A 16,471-nucleotide genomic window follows, 5' to 3' on the forward strand; every position below is an offset into this window, starting at 1 on the left:
AAAGGATGTGATAGATAATCCCAATTTTAAACAGAGCTTTACATTCGTGCACAGATCTGCCTCTGTAACTGAGGACACGATGCACGTGTCCCTGAAGACAGAGTAACAACTTGAAAGCAGACCAAATACAGACACCAACAGTAGATTTGTGAAAAAACAAAAAACAAGAAAACCACACCTCATAACTGTGGAACATAAACTACAATCAAATCTTAAGAGTTCAACCTGCAGTTAAGACTAAGTTATATATTCAGTGGAAGTGCTGGAAGGTTTCTGTGCTATGCCAACACACATGCCCAGGTTTATCAGATGTCTTCCTGAATCTCTCTGCAGTAATGTGATCCTGATAAATACTGTCATGAATATACACTTGGGCATTGTCTCCCTGTTCCACATCTACTCAGGTAGCATCATAACAGGGGAGATCTCAAGAAGCTGGACAATAGAAATTGCCTTCTTTAACTGACAGCCGTGAACTTGCCTATATGTATTTACAGCCGTAATTATACAAAATCTAACTCCTCACCTAGATGCTCTTCTCCTAGAGTAGCACTGTGTGTGAAGAAGATATCCATATCATATCAAGACAGAATTTCTTTTAAGTTATCAGACCATTTGGTTGGCAGAATAAGAGAAGAAAAGCCTTTGAAAATTGCAATTGCACTTTTTCCAGAGAACTCAATGGGGAAGAACAACTTTTGTATGAGATACCTTACCAAGCGGGAGGGAAAAAAAAAAAATGGAAAAGAAGAAGAAATGGCACGTTCTTTCTCAGAAAGCTCAGCTTTACTCAACCTTTATTTTTAAAGGCTGATGCAAAAGGAATGAACTCCCACTGGACATGACAATTGCAGACATTTCCAGCTCAATCTGATCTTAAAATACTTTTATGAAACCTCAATAAAATGGAAAACAGGTAAAATGATAATAAACATTAAAAAAAGTCACCATTATTCTGATTTTATGGTACAAACTTTGACTTTCAATTAGTCTCTAATATATTTATGAACACACAAAGCTACCTAATTTTATCAGTTTCTCTAGAGAAGTAATTCAGAATATTACTTTTATGACAAGTTTTGGAATAATAAGAAACCTAAATGAATAATTTTGACCAAAGCCTTACGGGTTTTAACATCTAAATTCTTCTACATGTCTGATAAGAAAACTGGATGAAGAGAAAAGCCTGAAAGCAGCATTCTTCTGAAAGTGTTTCCCTCTGGTTCTTAGGCCCGTTTTTTTTTTGTTGTTGTTGTTTTGGTTTTTTTTTTTGTTTGTTTGTTTGTTTTGTTTTTTTCTCCTCTTCTCTCTCTCCGTACTATACAGTTTTAGGAGCAAGGGAATGGACATGCAACATGCAATAATTAGAGAGGCCTGAACATCAAAAATTATTTTTACTTTAAAAAGGTTTTTATTCAGTTTTCTGAGGCTTATTTTAAATAAGAGGACATAATAAAAAAAATATGACCGGTACGAAAAACAAGGATTCTAGTCATAATATTTTAGTATAAAACTTCTGTTCAGTTAACTAAAAGAATTCAATGACAACATCAGTTGGTCTAAAGCAATGATTCATATGGTCATACTTAAATCTAACCTAAACCAAAGGTACCATAGCTAAATTTCTGATTACCAGTAAACACCACCACTATATTTTGCCAGTTACTCTTAGTATTTACAGTTTTTTGTTGTTGTTTGTTGTAGTTTTTTTTTTTGTTTGTTTGTTTGTTTTTTAGTATCGCCGGTATCCTCCACCTCCTCTTCCACCATATGGATCTCCGTAACCACCCCTGCCACCATAACCTCCCCTGCCACCTCCACCTTGGAAGCCACCTCCACCTTGGAAGCCACCTCCACCTCTTCCACCACCTCTGAAACCCCCACCTCCAAAACCACCACCACCACCTCCTCCTCCTCCTCGACCCCCTCCACCACCCCAGCCGCCCCTTCCACCACCACCTCCCCAGCCACCTCTTCCGCCACCTTCTTGTCTTTTCTGCCACGGAGGCATTTCAGGAGGTGGTGGTTCAATCTCTGTTGGTCTGCCTCCACGATCAGGTACTCTCCCCATAAGAACCTGTATGGTAAAATAAAACTTCAGAACTCTTGAGATCAAAACAATTAAAAGGATTTCAAAATGGGGCACAGCATTTAAGAAAGTCTGTAAATAAAGGATTAATGAAAACAGTCACCATTTAAATAGTGAAGTATTCACTATTGAAATAGTGAACTAACATAGTTATTTGCAAGCTTTTGTTATAGTCCAGAAGGCAGTACTATGTTTATTTATTACAAGCAGCCAAACCAAACAATTTTACCGAATAATTAAATGTCACTTCCACAGAAACTTCTGAGGTTTGTAATGTACCGATACACTAAAGATGCTTGTTAACAACAACAAATGGAAACTAAAACAAACTTGTGTTTTACTTTTTCATTACTGTGCTTGACAATACCCAGGCACCAATACCAGAAAGACTAACACATATCCTTAACTTGAGATGTACAGTTCCATTGAACTCAAGGACCTAAGTTTGTAAGCCAAATATAGAAACAAACAAAAAAGAACAACAACAAAAAACAATCAATAATGAATCCAGCTGTGTTAAGTATTGTATTTACTCCCTAGTCCTAACATGAAGTATAAACCAACTTGAAGCAAACCTTCCTCCTTTCCCCTATTTTACCAAGTATACTCTACCTGCTCTCTAGTAGCTCTAAGGAAAATTAACAGTTCTCAGGTGATCCTGTTTCTGTGTTGACTAAGAAAAAAGAAACAACCACTACTATAATTTTATGCTGAATGGAGTCCCTTTCCTATGAAAATACAGATACCAAAGCAAATGGATGATTCTTATCTTATCTTATTTGTGAATGGTGCATTTGACCCTGCCAGAGGGCAGATTAAAGCTCAGCAGATTCTGCTGTGAAAAGGCAGGACAGGCCAAGCTGTCCAGAAAGATTAAGCATTGACTCTTCCTGAGAACTGGCTAGTGTAGCCCTGCTTTCTGAGACTGCTGTTTGAAAAGAATAACTCAGTAGGAAGGGAAAAGTAACTTCTGAACTCTGTCTACTTCCTCCACTGTTCTTTCTCATCTAGATTACTATTTAATCTGGTTGTAAAACTGACTGTGTAGTAAGATAAAAAAAAAACTTTATGTAGTGTTTATTGGAATGCTGCAAACTTTTCTTGTTAAAAGCACCAGCTATAACCACCTTGTACAAAGGAACAAAAATGTTAAACAAAGAGTGTAATTCCAGAATTACTTTTGATGGGTCTGTAAACTCCCACATCCTTTTATCATACCCCAGGAAGAAACATTACCTTGTTGATCGCACAGACTGTCTTTTCCCGTGTTGATCCACTACTTGTTCTTATGATCTTTGATAAATCTTCTCGAGCAGCAAGAAGGTGAGCTAATGTTATAGTTGACTTTGGAGATAATGCGTAGCGCTTGGGCTGATAGATGCGTGCTATGTCATCTGTCTTTACCTAAACAATAAAAATCAGACGTTACTTACTTGTGAGGCATACAAATACAAACACACACTGTAAGCCACACAATGGTCTCAGTACATTGCAGTTTGAGCACAAGGTGTGATGTATGAAAAATTTGGTGGCAGTTGTTACCAGTTCTGTTCTCTGATGATGTGCAAGGACATGTTGATTATGTGTAATTGATGCTGAACTTATTACAACAGAAACTGTATCCACTGGCAACATATTTAAGACTAAATTTTAGGCTCCATGCTGCTGTCTGAAGCAGTGCTTTAAATAGCCATATTTAACAGATCACTCCAAAATGTGAGAAAGGAGTAACTTTAAATGCAGATCAATTTGTGAAAATCTGCATCAATGAAGCAGAACACTTGTGCAAGCCATGAAAAAGTGAAACTGAGAAGGGGAAAAAATTAGATTTTTTTCCAAATTTACTTTAATGTTTACTTGTTTAACAAAAGATGAAAAATAACTACACTTCCTGTGAGCAACTAGGCGATCTTCAGAGTAAATAAACATTTGATCTTGGATGGACCAGACAACAGGTGCTGTTCTTTGTCACTGCTGTTTTGCTAGACAATTACATCATCATTTATGGATCCATTTCAATCTGAAAAACTAGCCCCCTGGGGGACAGAAAAAAATAAAAATACACTGCCACCACTCTTCCAAAAAACAAACAAACAAACAAACAAACAACAAAACACACTATCAAAAGCAGAGACAGGTATCAATACCTACTTAATGGAGAGGGAGGGGAAGGCAAGCTAGCTAATGAATTAAAATAGGGCAAGAACTTGCTTCATTGCTTAAAAAAAAAAAAATCAAAATTATTTCAATGCCAAAATATTTTGAATCCCCCCAAAGTTTTTGGAGACATACTAAACAAGTATTTTACATGACAAATGAGGGGAAAAAGTACAAAAAAATATATGCAATTTTAAATGAAGGTCAATTTGTGTAAATCTTCATCACAGATTTAATATGTAATGGGGTTATTTCTAACTGCATGCTATTTTGCATCAACAGTCTTTCTGAGACAGGAAAAGGAAATCTTACTGCTTTGGCATCATTAAAAATCTCATTAAACTTGATTTATCATAAAAGTATTCACTTTTTTAATGTCATTTGGAATAAACATCAGATTTTAGTCTGAGTTATCAGTTAACATCAACTACGTCTTTAAAGTACACCTTAAATTTGAAAATTTATAGTTGCATTGGTTCAGTTATAAGAGTTACACATAGTGAAATCTCCTGATAATTTTGAGGTAAATGCCCTCTCTTTTCCTCTCTTGTACCATAAAAGCACTCATAAGCCCTGCAGAAATTAAAGTGGGCCATTCTGAAGCAGCAAAGCAGAATCTAGACTCATGTCTTTCAGTGGTATTTAGTGAGCAGACTCTGTCTGCACATATCTATGCCAAACTATAATATCACTTTCAGAAAGCTTTTGAAGTTTTAAGACTTATCAATCTTAAGATTTCTACACAAACCTTCTCTTAGAAGTAAAGTTGATCTTGCAGCTCATGAGCAAAAATATCTGCCTTCAGCTTACCACACATATATTCATCAAGTTACAAACTTTTAGTATCTTCTTACTTTGCTGGATAGAAACAATATACATTTCTAGCTCAGAAATATCCGACCGGTTAAGTCATGTCTATTTTCTAATATACAGAGTGCTAGAAAATATCACAATGAAATTACTGTGATTAAAACAATACCAGCAGACAAAATCCCCAACAATAGTTTGGATGTTTTAGCCATCTGAAGGCTTTTCTCACACCAGCTGTTCAGTTGACCGTTTGTTTATTCAGTTGTTTTGCACCCAAGATAGGTAGCAGTCACTGTAATAATCTCACTGACCTTGTGGGAAGACGCTCTCTGCACCCAATCTCTGTTAAGGCCTAGTGTTTGTCTTCCTCCTGCATCTCCAGAGAAATGCTGAGGTTTTCTCCTACTTTACTTGATTGGAGGGGCGGATATAGGAAAGAAAAAGGGAGGTATGGACTTAAAGTGAAAACCCCCAACAAAGGATGCTAGAATATATGTATTTATGAAGCTATAGACAGTCACAAAACATGGACTGTGTCACCTACTCAAATCCTTCAGTTTTCTCATTACCTACGACTTGGATGTTACAATCCAGGATGAGAAACTGCTTGGAAAGAAGACTGCAGTAAGGGAAGTGTATTTACATAGTACATATACTTGGTAACAAGACCTATGGAACTGTAGCAGACTCCCACCTACAGGAAGCAAAAAATACAGCAACCTTACCTTTGCTCTATCGGACCAGCCAAAAGACTGCACTGTCACATCTAGCCTCTTCATTAACATACGACGGCGACATTCATACTCACTGCGAAGAGCATCATTGATTTTTTCCAATCTTTCCTGCAGTGTTACAATAAAAAGTCCAAATATTAATTCAATAAAGATATACAAATCAATTGAAAGTTAACCCCACTCAGGAAATAAGATGACTATTCTCTGGTGACCACTACAAACGACATAAAATTAGGGGTGCAGATATGTAGGGCTGCAGTAGCACGTATTTACGAAATATTTTAAAAGTTAGTATGTACATATATCAAGACAAAGTCTGTTAAAAACATTAATTCTGGAAGTATCTGATTAGCATTATTAATATTTAGTAATTGAATATTAAGTAATAGAAGAGTGACTGTAAAATAGACAGACAAAACCATAAGAATTAATTTTGACCACCCCACAAAACACAGAAAACAAAATGGAGGGACTTTTTTTTTTTTTTTTTTTTTACCACTTGATCAGAATTCAGAGGTTTTGTTAGCAGTGACTTCCCCACATGGTTTTTTTGAACTTTTGAGAGAACGTCCTTTATCTGTAACAAAACACATACTTCTTTTCAGAACACAATTTATATTTACATTTATTTCAGCAAAAATATGCTACAATTCTAAGATCAACTATAGCACATTTGTTTTAGCAGACTCATAAAAACAGATGTCTTCTGCCTTATTATCATCCATTACAAAAAGAAGAGTTCCTGAATACTTCCACTACATGATCAACCTCTATATAAAAAGACTATATGGCATAGCATTTCTCCCCCCAATTTTAATTGAAAAATATCTATATGTCAAATTTATCAAGTGCACACAGGCAATACAACTAATTAAATTTACTGGGTTTACTCATCATTAAGCACTGTAATTACATCTAAGGAAATTAACAACTGAAAGCTGGGAGTTCACTGACAAATAGTAGACCTGGCTACAGAAAGCTGACAATGGGTGCCAGTAAGGAAGGCAGGAGATATGATAGGTATGAGGTCGCTCTCTCACTTCTTTCCTTCTAATCCTATTATTGGTTCTAATTAACATTGTTTAAGACTTTTGCACTCACTCCAAACCAGCTTGCCTTATACTTCTTCATTAGCTTTGCCTTCAGTATTTGGGAATGAAGTGTGCCCTCTCTTTCTGACTTCCAAACTCCACTGCATCCCCCTCTCTCCTGACAAAAAGCTTCTGACAAGGAACTTCTTTCAGCACACGCTTTCTTTTCCACACACTCTTCTACAAACCTTACCACAAATGGTCACAACACTCCTACATAACTTTCAGGCCAACTGATTTTTAATCAGTAGTAGATTACTAGAGAACAGCGTATTACTGTTCCTGGACACGGTCTGATTGGAAGAAGTTTTGGACATGGTCTGATTGGAAGAACTACATCTTCACTTGCTTTCATGTGGAATCAAGTCAAACAAGACTAAAACTATATCTTGTTTTTTTTTTTTTCTTTTTTAAACATTTCATGAGGAAGGACTAAGGCAATTCATGACCTACAATAAAACCTATAGCTGAAGAGAGACATTAGATACATTTGCTAGGATTATAAGACTTCGTGTAGGCGTACAGCCATTTACATTAATATTTATAATAGAGGTAAGGTCCAGTGCTAACTTCTCTAGTATTACCTTCTCATTTTGTCAGAGTTTTGAGTTCTATACATTACAGAAATATCATCTGCAGTGATCACTGTGCAGTAACTGCAGGAGACAAGTCAACTGGCTCAAATTCTAGAGCACCTAGTTAACTAAGTTAGCATAGTGGGCACTGAGAAGTGCCCACCTAGCACTGTGGTAGTCAATGAACAATAATCAATATAATATCAGCATGACAGCAAGAGATGAAGAAATCATCAATTAATATAGAAGAAGGAACAAATGGCATGAAATGATGAATTAGAAGTACCACCTGTGCTATTAGATTCCATCCATATAAAAGAAGTGATTATGATAAGGGTTGAAGTTCTGTTTCATGTACCGTATTGCCCCCACACTCTTCTTTCTCTTAAATTCTTGTACCTTTGCAAGCTTTATTTACAAAAAGCCCTCCAGGGCTGACTGACTTGTCTATCCTGTAAATCTAGCCAACCTGTTTTGATTCTAATGAAGCATGTACACGATGCCTCTCAATCTGCTTCAAAATTCAAATGTACTTTAGCACAAACTATGCTTTAATTTAAATAAATACCTGAAGAGCCAAGAAGAAATGTAATAATCATCAACATAAGATCAGCATGACAGAAAAAGATGTAGAAACCAGCAATTATTACAGAACTTCTATACTAATAAACAACACATGAATTAAAAGCTCTATTAGTGAAGACGTTTGTAGCCATTAAGGTCAGAAATATATTATCCTCAAAGGTCCTAATGAGTTGAAAGGATGAAAATCTAACAAAATGAGCCTGACTTCTGGGAGAAGACAAAAGCCACAAGCCAAAAAACACAACAACATAACACCTCAATAACCTGTAGCTATAGATTGAAATAAAACCTGGAAAGCACAGATGCTGAAGATGCTCTGGAGATTAGAATTATTACAAGCTTGCAGCTGCCAGGGCAGCTAAGAAGTAAATACAACACTGGGCTCCACACACAAAAAACAATAAATTCTGCCATGACAAGTGAATCACAATTGAAAGACCTAACTCAGCACCATCTACCCCTGATTTCTGTAAGCTGAAATATGAATGGAAGTTCAGAGGAACAATAAAAGAAGAAAATCAGTGAAACTCACAATCAGAAGCAGTAGGAGCAGCTAAGTGAAACTAGCCTTTACTGGCTAGGAAACTGCAAAATTCTGCAACCTTCCCCCCCCCTCACCCCGAGTTAAAAAAAAAAAAAAACATTGATAGTATAATTGTCACTGGATAAAATGAATCAAGTTAAGGAGAAACTTGTTCCACAGATAAAGTTATCTACTTGCAGAGTTTTACAGACAATGAAAAGTCATATCCAGATTTCTGAATCTCCATTAATACTTTACTCCCTCACTTAGCAGTACTCTGAGTGCACGTCCTACAAATACAAGAGTGAAATAAGCTTTGCTGCCTTATAGTTTCAGAATATGTTGTCCAACCTTGACCAACAGGGCTATGAGCATAAGGTCTCTGGCACATATCCTGTCTACCAGAGGACAAAAGCACAACTGATACAAGAATCTATGCTGTAACTCAGTCCTAGCCATGATAGTTGCCCTGCATTAAGGAGAATAAACAGAAGTTCTGGGCGGGAAAAATAAAAAGTGTAAATTATGCATTTGTAAGTGTGAACAATACAAAAAGCAGTGTCCAGATAAAAGGGCAGTGAAAATATTCACAGAAATGTAAAACAAACTGTGCCAGCCAAGTCATCCTAAAACTCTCACACACTTAGTTATGAGAAGCAAAATAATTAATTAAAAGCTAAAGGGAGATGCATATATTTGACTATTCAATATATATTGTAATCAAACTCCTTGATAACATTAAATATTTACAAGATTGATTTAGAAGTTCATATACTCAAAAAATTATGATGTTTGAGAAAAAAGCATTGGGATTTGACTCCAAACTCTGTTGTATAAAAACATACAGTTATTCTATTTTTTACCAAATAAAGCACACCTTTATGTATCGAACATTTCTCATTTGTTTTATAAGTCTATGCTCCTTTAAAAAAAACAAAACATTAGCTCACAATACAGGTTCAATGTTCCACATATTTAAAAAATATCTTTACCCTCTGTCAAAATAAACCTATACTTTTTATGTTTAACACTATTTGCACAGAGAAACAATATATGCACACAACTTCAGGGTTTCTCATATTTTAAAAAATAACCTGTAAAGAAGTGTCATTAAAGGAATTTATGTTAAAACGCTATCGATACACAGGAAGGAACATTTTCTTAATTTGCAGAAAGATCACCTAAATTCTTGAGCACAGAACATGTTAATCCAAACAATACCCGACTTCCATTTACTTACATGTCATTTTATTTTCAATACTTATCTAATTTTAAAGACATTTTTGCCTGAGCTTTATGTCTGCTAAATGCCTACAAGTTTAGGCACAAAGACTTTGAACCAGACAACTCTTCTGTCTTGTTCCCTGAAGCTATATTGACATTTAATGCACAGGCACCACTATGGCTGTACGATTACTGAACACTAGCGCTAACTTAAATATGAATAAATTATCGAAAATATTCCCAAATATTTTTTTAAAGATAGCCTCCTCACATTTCAGGTAAAGCCTATTTTAGCTTGCTTTCCATTTAATTTCTTAGGTAACTCTTTACAGTTTCCTTTTGTTGCAGTAGACTGTTAGGAGATTACCTTTTTGTACATTAGAAAACTAAGAAAAAATGATGCAAAGCAATACATGGTAAAAAAAAAAAAAAGTATTTTGAATATTTTTGTAGTAAAGAGGTTTTTGGAATAAACAGTATTAGAAAGTTTCTTTGTAACTAGGTGTGAAATTCACACCATTTTGATTGGAAAAAGCTAGATATAAGCATGTAGCATAATGCTGGCAGAAACTTTTCTGAATCTTTGATCAAGGTTCATTTACAAGTTATGGGCTTTCTAGTAGCAAATTTCAGAAGGCCTCCCAGAGGTAAGTTTTATAAATATACTTTCTAAGGAAACTTCACAAGGGAATCTCAGAAAAAAAGACCATTAGTTTTTCTATGCTATAGAATATAATACATTACATTAAGCAGTAGGAGGCTGTAATGCTACCAACTCTTCCCTCAATTTTTCTTATATGCGTAACCACTGCCGTAGTTCATTACAGGAGATGCAAATTTAAAAGGTACTTCCAATGATTGCACATTCAGTTTGATGTACAACACAACTCATAGTTTGAATAAAGAAGGTGATCTTGATTTTATACTAGTCTTTTAAATAATCTGACAAATTATTAAAAACAATCAATATTCTAACGTGTAATACCAAAATACAATGTGTGATCTGTCCCTTTGGTAGATTGCTGCTGCACAGCCAAACTATTCTCAGAACTATTCCAACAGCTACTGACAATGCTGAAGATGCTAGACAGAGACAAAGAGTAGACACGTTGAAATGCTGCAGATACATTTTAAAATTCAATAAAAATGCTAGATTAGTATGTAAGTTTCTGTTACAAATCATATAGTATAACACTACATGTTAGCAGTGCAATTTTACACAGCCTAATTAAATCAGGAGCAACATAATATTTGGAAAAATAAATTGATCATTGCAAGTGAAATTTTGTGAGAATCTAAAAAAGTTATAAATGGTACTGAAAAAGATGTTTACGAAGCCAAAGAATTTCAATCAGGGGCATCACCACGCTAATGCAGCTACATCAACAAACATAGGCATTTAACTCTATATGCACTGTATCAAAATCAACTTGGAACTTGTCCACATGAAAGTAGGGGATGAAGGACAATGAAACATACAGCAGAAATTGTACAAAATCTCCTGAGAAGTAGGAAAAATAAAAGTTCTTCAGCTGTAAGGGGCCAGAACATTTCAGAGCACAAATTACACTATTAATCTGAAGTCAGAGAAGATGAATGAACTAGTTTTGCCACCTTTCTACACTCTGAAGTGCAAATAAGTTATATAACCACTGTGAAATTGACAGACCTGGAAAACACTGAAAAACAGCTCAAGGCAGTTTGTGATATGAGAGAGAAGGGAGAGAGCGGGAAGGAGGGAGAGTGAGAGAACATGCTTATAAGATTTTTCTGCTTCAGGACTTATGAAACTGTTAACAGTTTACATAAACAGTTTAACAGTAACACCCTACATATCAGTGCAAGCATGTGACCCTATCTGAAAGAAGTCTTGGACTTTGCAAAACCTTGTAATGCAAAGACAACTTTCTAGGCGTTTGTGTGAAAAGCTGGCCCACCATGTCTGCTATTGCAGCATTAGAGTGTTATTCCTTTAACAAGGCATGAAACTAAGCCTGTATCCAAGAAGTGAAGCCAAGAAGTGTGCAAGGAAGGCCACTGTCTTCCTTGTTGTTCCTGTTGGAGACTACAAGCCCCTTGGATGTAAACACCCACAGGGGAAGATCAACAGTACTAGGCAGCTTTAATCAACTAGTTACTAGCTGGAACTCTGACATTTTAACCCTCAGAAAACAGTGATGGAATTGTTTCTCCATCCCCTCAAAGATATTTAATGGAAAGAATAGATTTAAAGATTTCATATGAGCTAGACAGATCAAGTACAGGGACACTTTGGGAACGCAGACAATTTCATTGCCACCTGGATATTGCTTTTTATATATGAATCTATTAAAGGTTCTGTCTTGCCACAATAAAGATCTACATCTGTAAGAAAATCCGGGAAAAAACAGGCTCCCTCCCCAAAACCTCTGAATGTTCAACTTCCCATTGAGCAATGAGGAGGGAGAAAAAAAAAAAAAAATCGATCATCATGCAAAAATTACTAAATTCAAAGATTCAGAGAGCAGCAGAGGGAAATTCGCTTCATGCATCTCTCATAACTCAAGAGGGGACTAATTCTCTTCCCAAATACTAGGGAGAAATGAAGAGCCAAACTTTTAACAGAGAAGATGGTGGGTGGCACTTATAATCTGCAGTGAGGAATCCAAATTAAACATCACATCAGTGAAACGAGTTAGAATCTGGTGGGATACATTTGAAAGAACTATAAGGTTGGATAAGGTATGAGGCTGCATATTGACTAGCTAACTTAGTAGATAGGTTGAAAAATGCCTGAATTAAAACTAAGGAAATGGCACCAACAAATCAATACTTGCAATTAAGGTATTCATAAACCAAAGAGCAAGAAGTTTAGTTTTGCACATTAAATTTGAAAACGTCTCAGAATTGACAACGACAGGAATGTAAACATGCAATCAGTTATTACCCAAAGTTTTGTGATTGATATATTTGAATAGGTAGGAGGAAGGCGTTCCTACAACTCATACCCTAAGGTTGCGTGGCAAGGTGCATCAGGTACATCTCATCCTGAGGGAACCACTCAAATATTTCACCTCACAACTAAGACAGTTTAACTTGTACACTAAACTGGTTTCCAGAATAAAAATCCCTTTGTACTTGTTGGATAGGGCCTTCACGAATCATATTGTTAGGCCCTCAACTAATATGAATGCTTACAGAAGTAAGAGTTAACAAGAGAGAAAACATAAAACCCATACCTTTTGTTCCACCTTGGTTAACAAGGGAGGAATATCAGGTGATGAGTTTGGCAGGCCCAGTGCATCACAAATAGCTTGTACTTCCTGATAAATTTCATTGTGCTTTTCCAAATGAGAGCCTTTACTCTTCTTGCTGTGCAATATCTTCAAAGCTTGGAGTTCTGTACTTAGAAATACTAGAAAGAAAAATGGCAGATAATGGCATATTTAGGGACTCAAAATTTTTTGCGCCCACATTCTCATAATACAGATAAGAAGACAACAATAAAACAGACTCTCAATCCTCTTCTAGACAGGCCAGTATCAGTTTCTCATTCATTACCTGAACTGACTTCCATATAACTTCCTGTCTGTACACCATACTTAACTGCTTAACATACCTCCTTCCCCAGACCCCTAGTTCCTTGACTAGTTTCATATTGTCACACTGATCCCTGATGTTATTCCATTCTTTTCCTGGAAAATTCCAAGTGTTTGCCACCACCAATTTCTCAATGTAATCTCTTTCCACACTTAGTCTCAGCTGGTGCTCCTTTGTCCAAGTTCACTCCTCTCGATCCTGCTTTCAGCACCTTCAAAGCATGTCACATGTTCTTACAAACTGCCCCAAAACCTCTCAGAAACAAGAGAGGGAAAATCTCAGTTTCAGCTGAGCTGGAATTGGATCAAGAAATTGTCAGGAGTCATCAGTAGGTTGAACCGTACATCACAGAGAAATATTAGTTCTACCATTTCCACCCCTCCACAAGTGAGCATGCTCAGGTAGGCTGTAGTGATTGTAGAGATAAGCTAAAATACACACAAAGAACTATTTGATGTAAATTGTAGAATAATGATAAAAGATGCATGTAAAATAGTAGTATACTAAGTGGCAAAAATGGTCTTAACTTACAGAGGAGTTTAAGACAATCTTCTTTCTCTTTTAATCTGTCTTTTATGTCTCCAGATATAAGCGATGAATACGGACAAGCCATTTCTCTCAGAAAGCCACTAATCTCAAGCTGGAAGCTCTCTATATCTTTATCACCTATAAAATTATAAAGAAATAAATTAAAAGTTAATGGCCCTTTTTTATTGTTGTTTTTACAGAAACATCAAACTATATTTTTTCATTTTTTTTTTTAATTTACACATTTAGATTGTGAGTTTCAAGACCCCAGACAAATATTTACCACCTACCACTCATAATATTTTCTTTCTTCTTAAACAAGTCCTACATACCAGCAGACACTCCTTTATAATAGTTAAAGCAGTGTTGTATTCATGCTTTAAACAAAAGTTGATGCTACAACAGCTTGAAAACATGAATGTAAGTATTTGGAATGAACCAGCAGTTAGTTTACACCAAGCAGAGGAACAGACAGTGCTTATTCCTTCTTCAGATCACAGGATCATCACTATCATGTGAACAGGTTATGTCACAAAACAGTGGATCAACATAATTAACTTTCTGATGAACAAGGTACAGGAATCAAATTAACCAAACCAGATGTATGAGCCCGTTTTTTTTTTTTTTCCTTTTTCTCTTGTTTTGTAAAGAATCTTCACAAGGTAGGACCTTAATCTAACAGCTACATACACACAAACATCAGCACCTCTTTGGCTACCTTTTGGTTATCTGTTCAATTTCAACACTGATTTTACTACTAGCTAAAAATGCAAGTCTAAATATACTGAATCCACTAAATACTAAGTAGCTTCAACAAATTAACATCCATTTACCATCTGTTGGCGTGATACTTTCTTCCATGTTACAAAGTGGCTTTATTTGGGACCCTAACCAAACACAGAGGTCAAAAAACTCTGGTGAAGACAATCCATTTTCCACTGCTTTTTTCAGGGCTTCCTCCTCCAAAAGGGGACCTGTGTACCTGTGCAGAGAGATAAACATTTGCAATAAGAAGTGGGTTTAACATAAAATGTGCATACTTCTAAGTAATTTTAACATAAGCTGGTTAGGAACTACACTGAGATGAATACTTGTGAATTACTTTTGTGAATGAATAATTCAGACTTTTTTAAACATGCCAAAAAAGAGAGGTAATTTATAAACAAAACAGTTTGTCAGAAAATATGAGAGAGGCATCTTCACGCATGACAGGTATATGAGAACAGAGTCCCATGTTTCAATACATGCTAAACACACTAAATCCAGCATTAATTCAAGTGCTCACTCAAGCAATTCTCCTTCCAACGCTTTTAACTCGCTGCCCGAGATCCCCAATACTAAGAGGTAACTGATAACTGAACTGCATGTTACAGTATTTTTACTTGCTGCACCCGCTATTCTCCACCCCGAACAAAGAAAACACGTTTTATCCGTACGAAACGGAAAGCCACCCACCACCCCCGCGACCCGGGGCACCTCCCAGCCCCAGGCAGCGACCAGATCCCCCCTCGGGGCAGCCCCAGCGCGGGCGACAAGACCCCGGCCCGGCCCCGGCCCCCGCTCCGTCCCCAGCCGCTCCCCGCCCGAGCAGGGCCGGCCCGGGCCGCGCGGCCGCCAGGAGCCTCCCTTCGCCCGCCGAGTCCCGGCCACCCCCCGGCTCACCCCAGAGCCTCCAACGCGTCCAAGATGTCGCCCTCCATCCTCAGGCCGGCCGCCAGCTCCCTCATGCCGCCCCGGCGGCCCGCCGCGCCGCGCCGCGCTGTGCCCGCCTCAAAGCGGCCCGCCGCAACCTGCGCCCGCCGCTGCGTTCCGCCGGCCGCGGGCACCGGGCCCAGCAGGGGGCCCCCGGCTGCCCCCGGCCGCTGTGAGCCCCGCGGGGGGGCCCTGCCGGCTGGTCGGGCTGCCCCGGCCCCCCTCGGCCTGGCCCGGCCCGCGGGCACGCCGGGCCTCCGCTGCCTGCGGGTCGCGTTGTCCTGACTCGGGTCTCCTGAGATCCCTTTTCGGCGATGTTGAGAGAGAGAAATAAACCAAAAAACATCTTTTTTTTTTTTTCTCTCTTTTTCTGCTTGGCTGCAAGCTATTCCATAGGCTCGCTCAGCCACTTCTGCTGAAGCATCACTGCATTCCCTCTAAAACGCTACTGCCACATCAGCCGTCCAAAGATACTCATTTCACCCACCCCCACCTCAGCCATGCGCTCCTATCTTTTCTATTAGATGAAGGAAAAATCTGACTTTTTCTTTTTTTTTTTTTTTTAATGTTTTACATGTACCTTCAGAAACTCACAGCTAACCCTGTACTGAAGGCATATAAAGGTGTTCTCTCACTCCCAACGAGTGAAATTGCCGTAATTTTGGAAGCAACTATTTTGAACAGCCATGAGACCCTCCCACACATATGGACAGAAATCTAGAAAGTAAAAAAAAAAATAAAAAAATGTTTATGACAGTCAGTGGAAAAGAGAGCATGCTAAAGTCAGGCAGGCTTATGTCAACCATATGATGTACATCAGTGCCAGTAGCTCTGCAGCCTCTTTCACAGCTCTCATCTGCCTCTCTCTCCAACAATAGAGCTTT

The 16,471-nt window shown here is 37.6% G+C and overlaps 1 protein-coding gene across 1 annotated transcript; it reads right to left on the bottom strand.

Moving 5' to 3' along the window:
• Positions 1-1,301: 1,301 nt before the first annotated feature.
• FAM98B (family with sequence similarity 98 member B) lies at positions 1,302-16,051 on the bottom strand. The gene is made up of 8 exons (XM_027457833.3): positions 15,558-16,051; positions 14,729-14,877; positions 13,899-14,033; positions 13,007-13,182; positions 6,287-6,367; positions 5,782-5,898; positions 3,326-3,493; positions 1,302-2,077 (listed from the first exon to the last, which is right to left on the bottom strand). Exons 1-8 carry the CDS (start codon positions 15,620-15,622, stop codon positions 1,733-1,735), a joined length of 1,236 nt encoding a protein of 411 aa, XP_027313634.1. The 5' UTR covers positions 15,623-16,051; the 3' UTR covers positions 1,302-1,732.
• Positions 16,052-16,471: the final 420 nt, after the last annotated feature.

The sequence above is a fragment of the Anas platyrhynchos genome, chromosome 5 (genome assembly GCF_047663525.1).
Source record: "Anas platyrhynchos isolate ZD024472 breed Pekin duck chromosome 5, IASCAAS_PekinDuck_T2T, whole genome shotgun sequence".
NCBI lineage: Eukaryota > Metazoa > Chordata > Aves > Anseriformes > Anatidae > Anas > Anas platyrhynchos.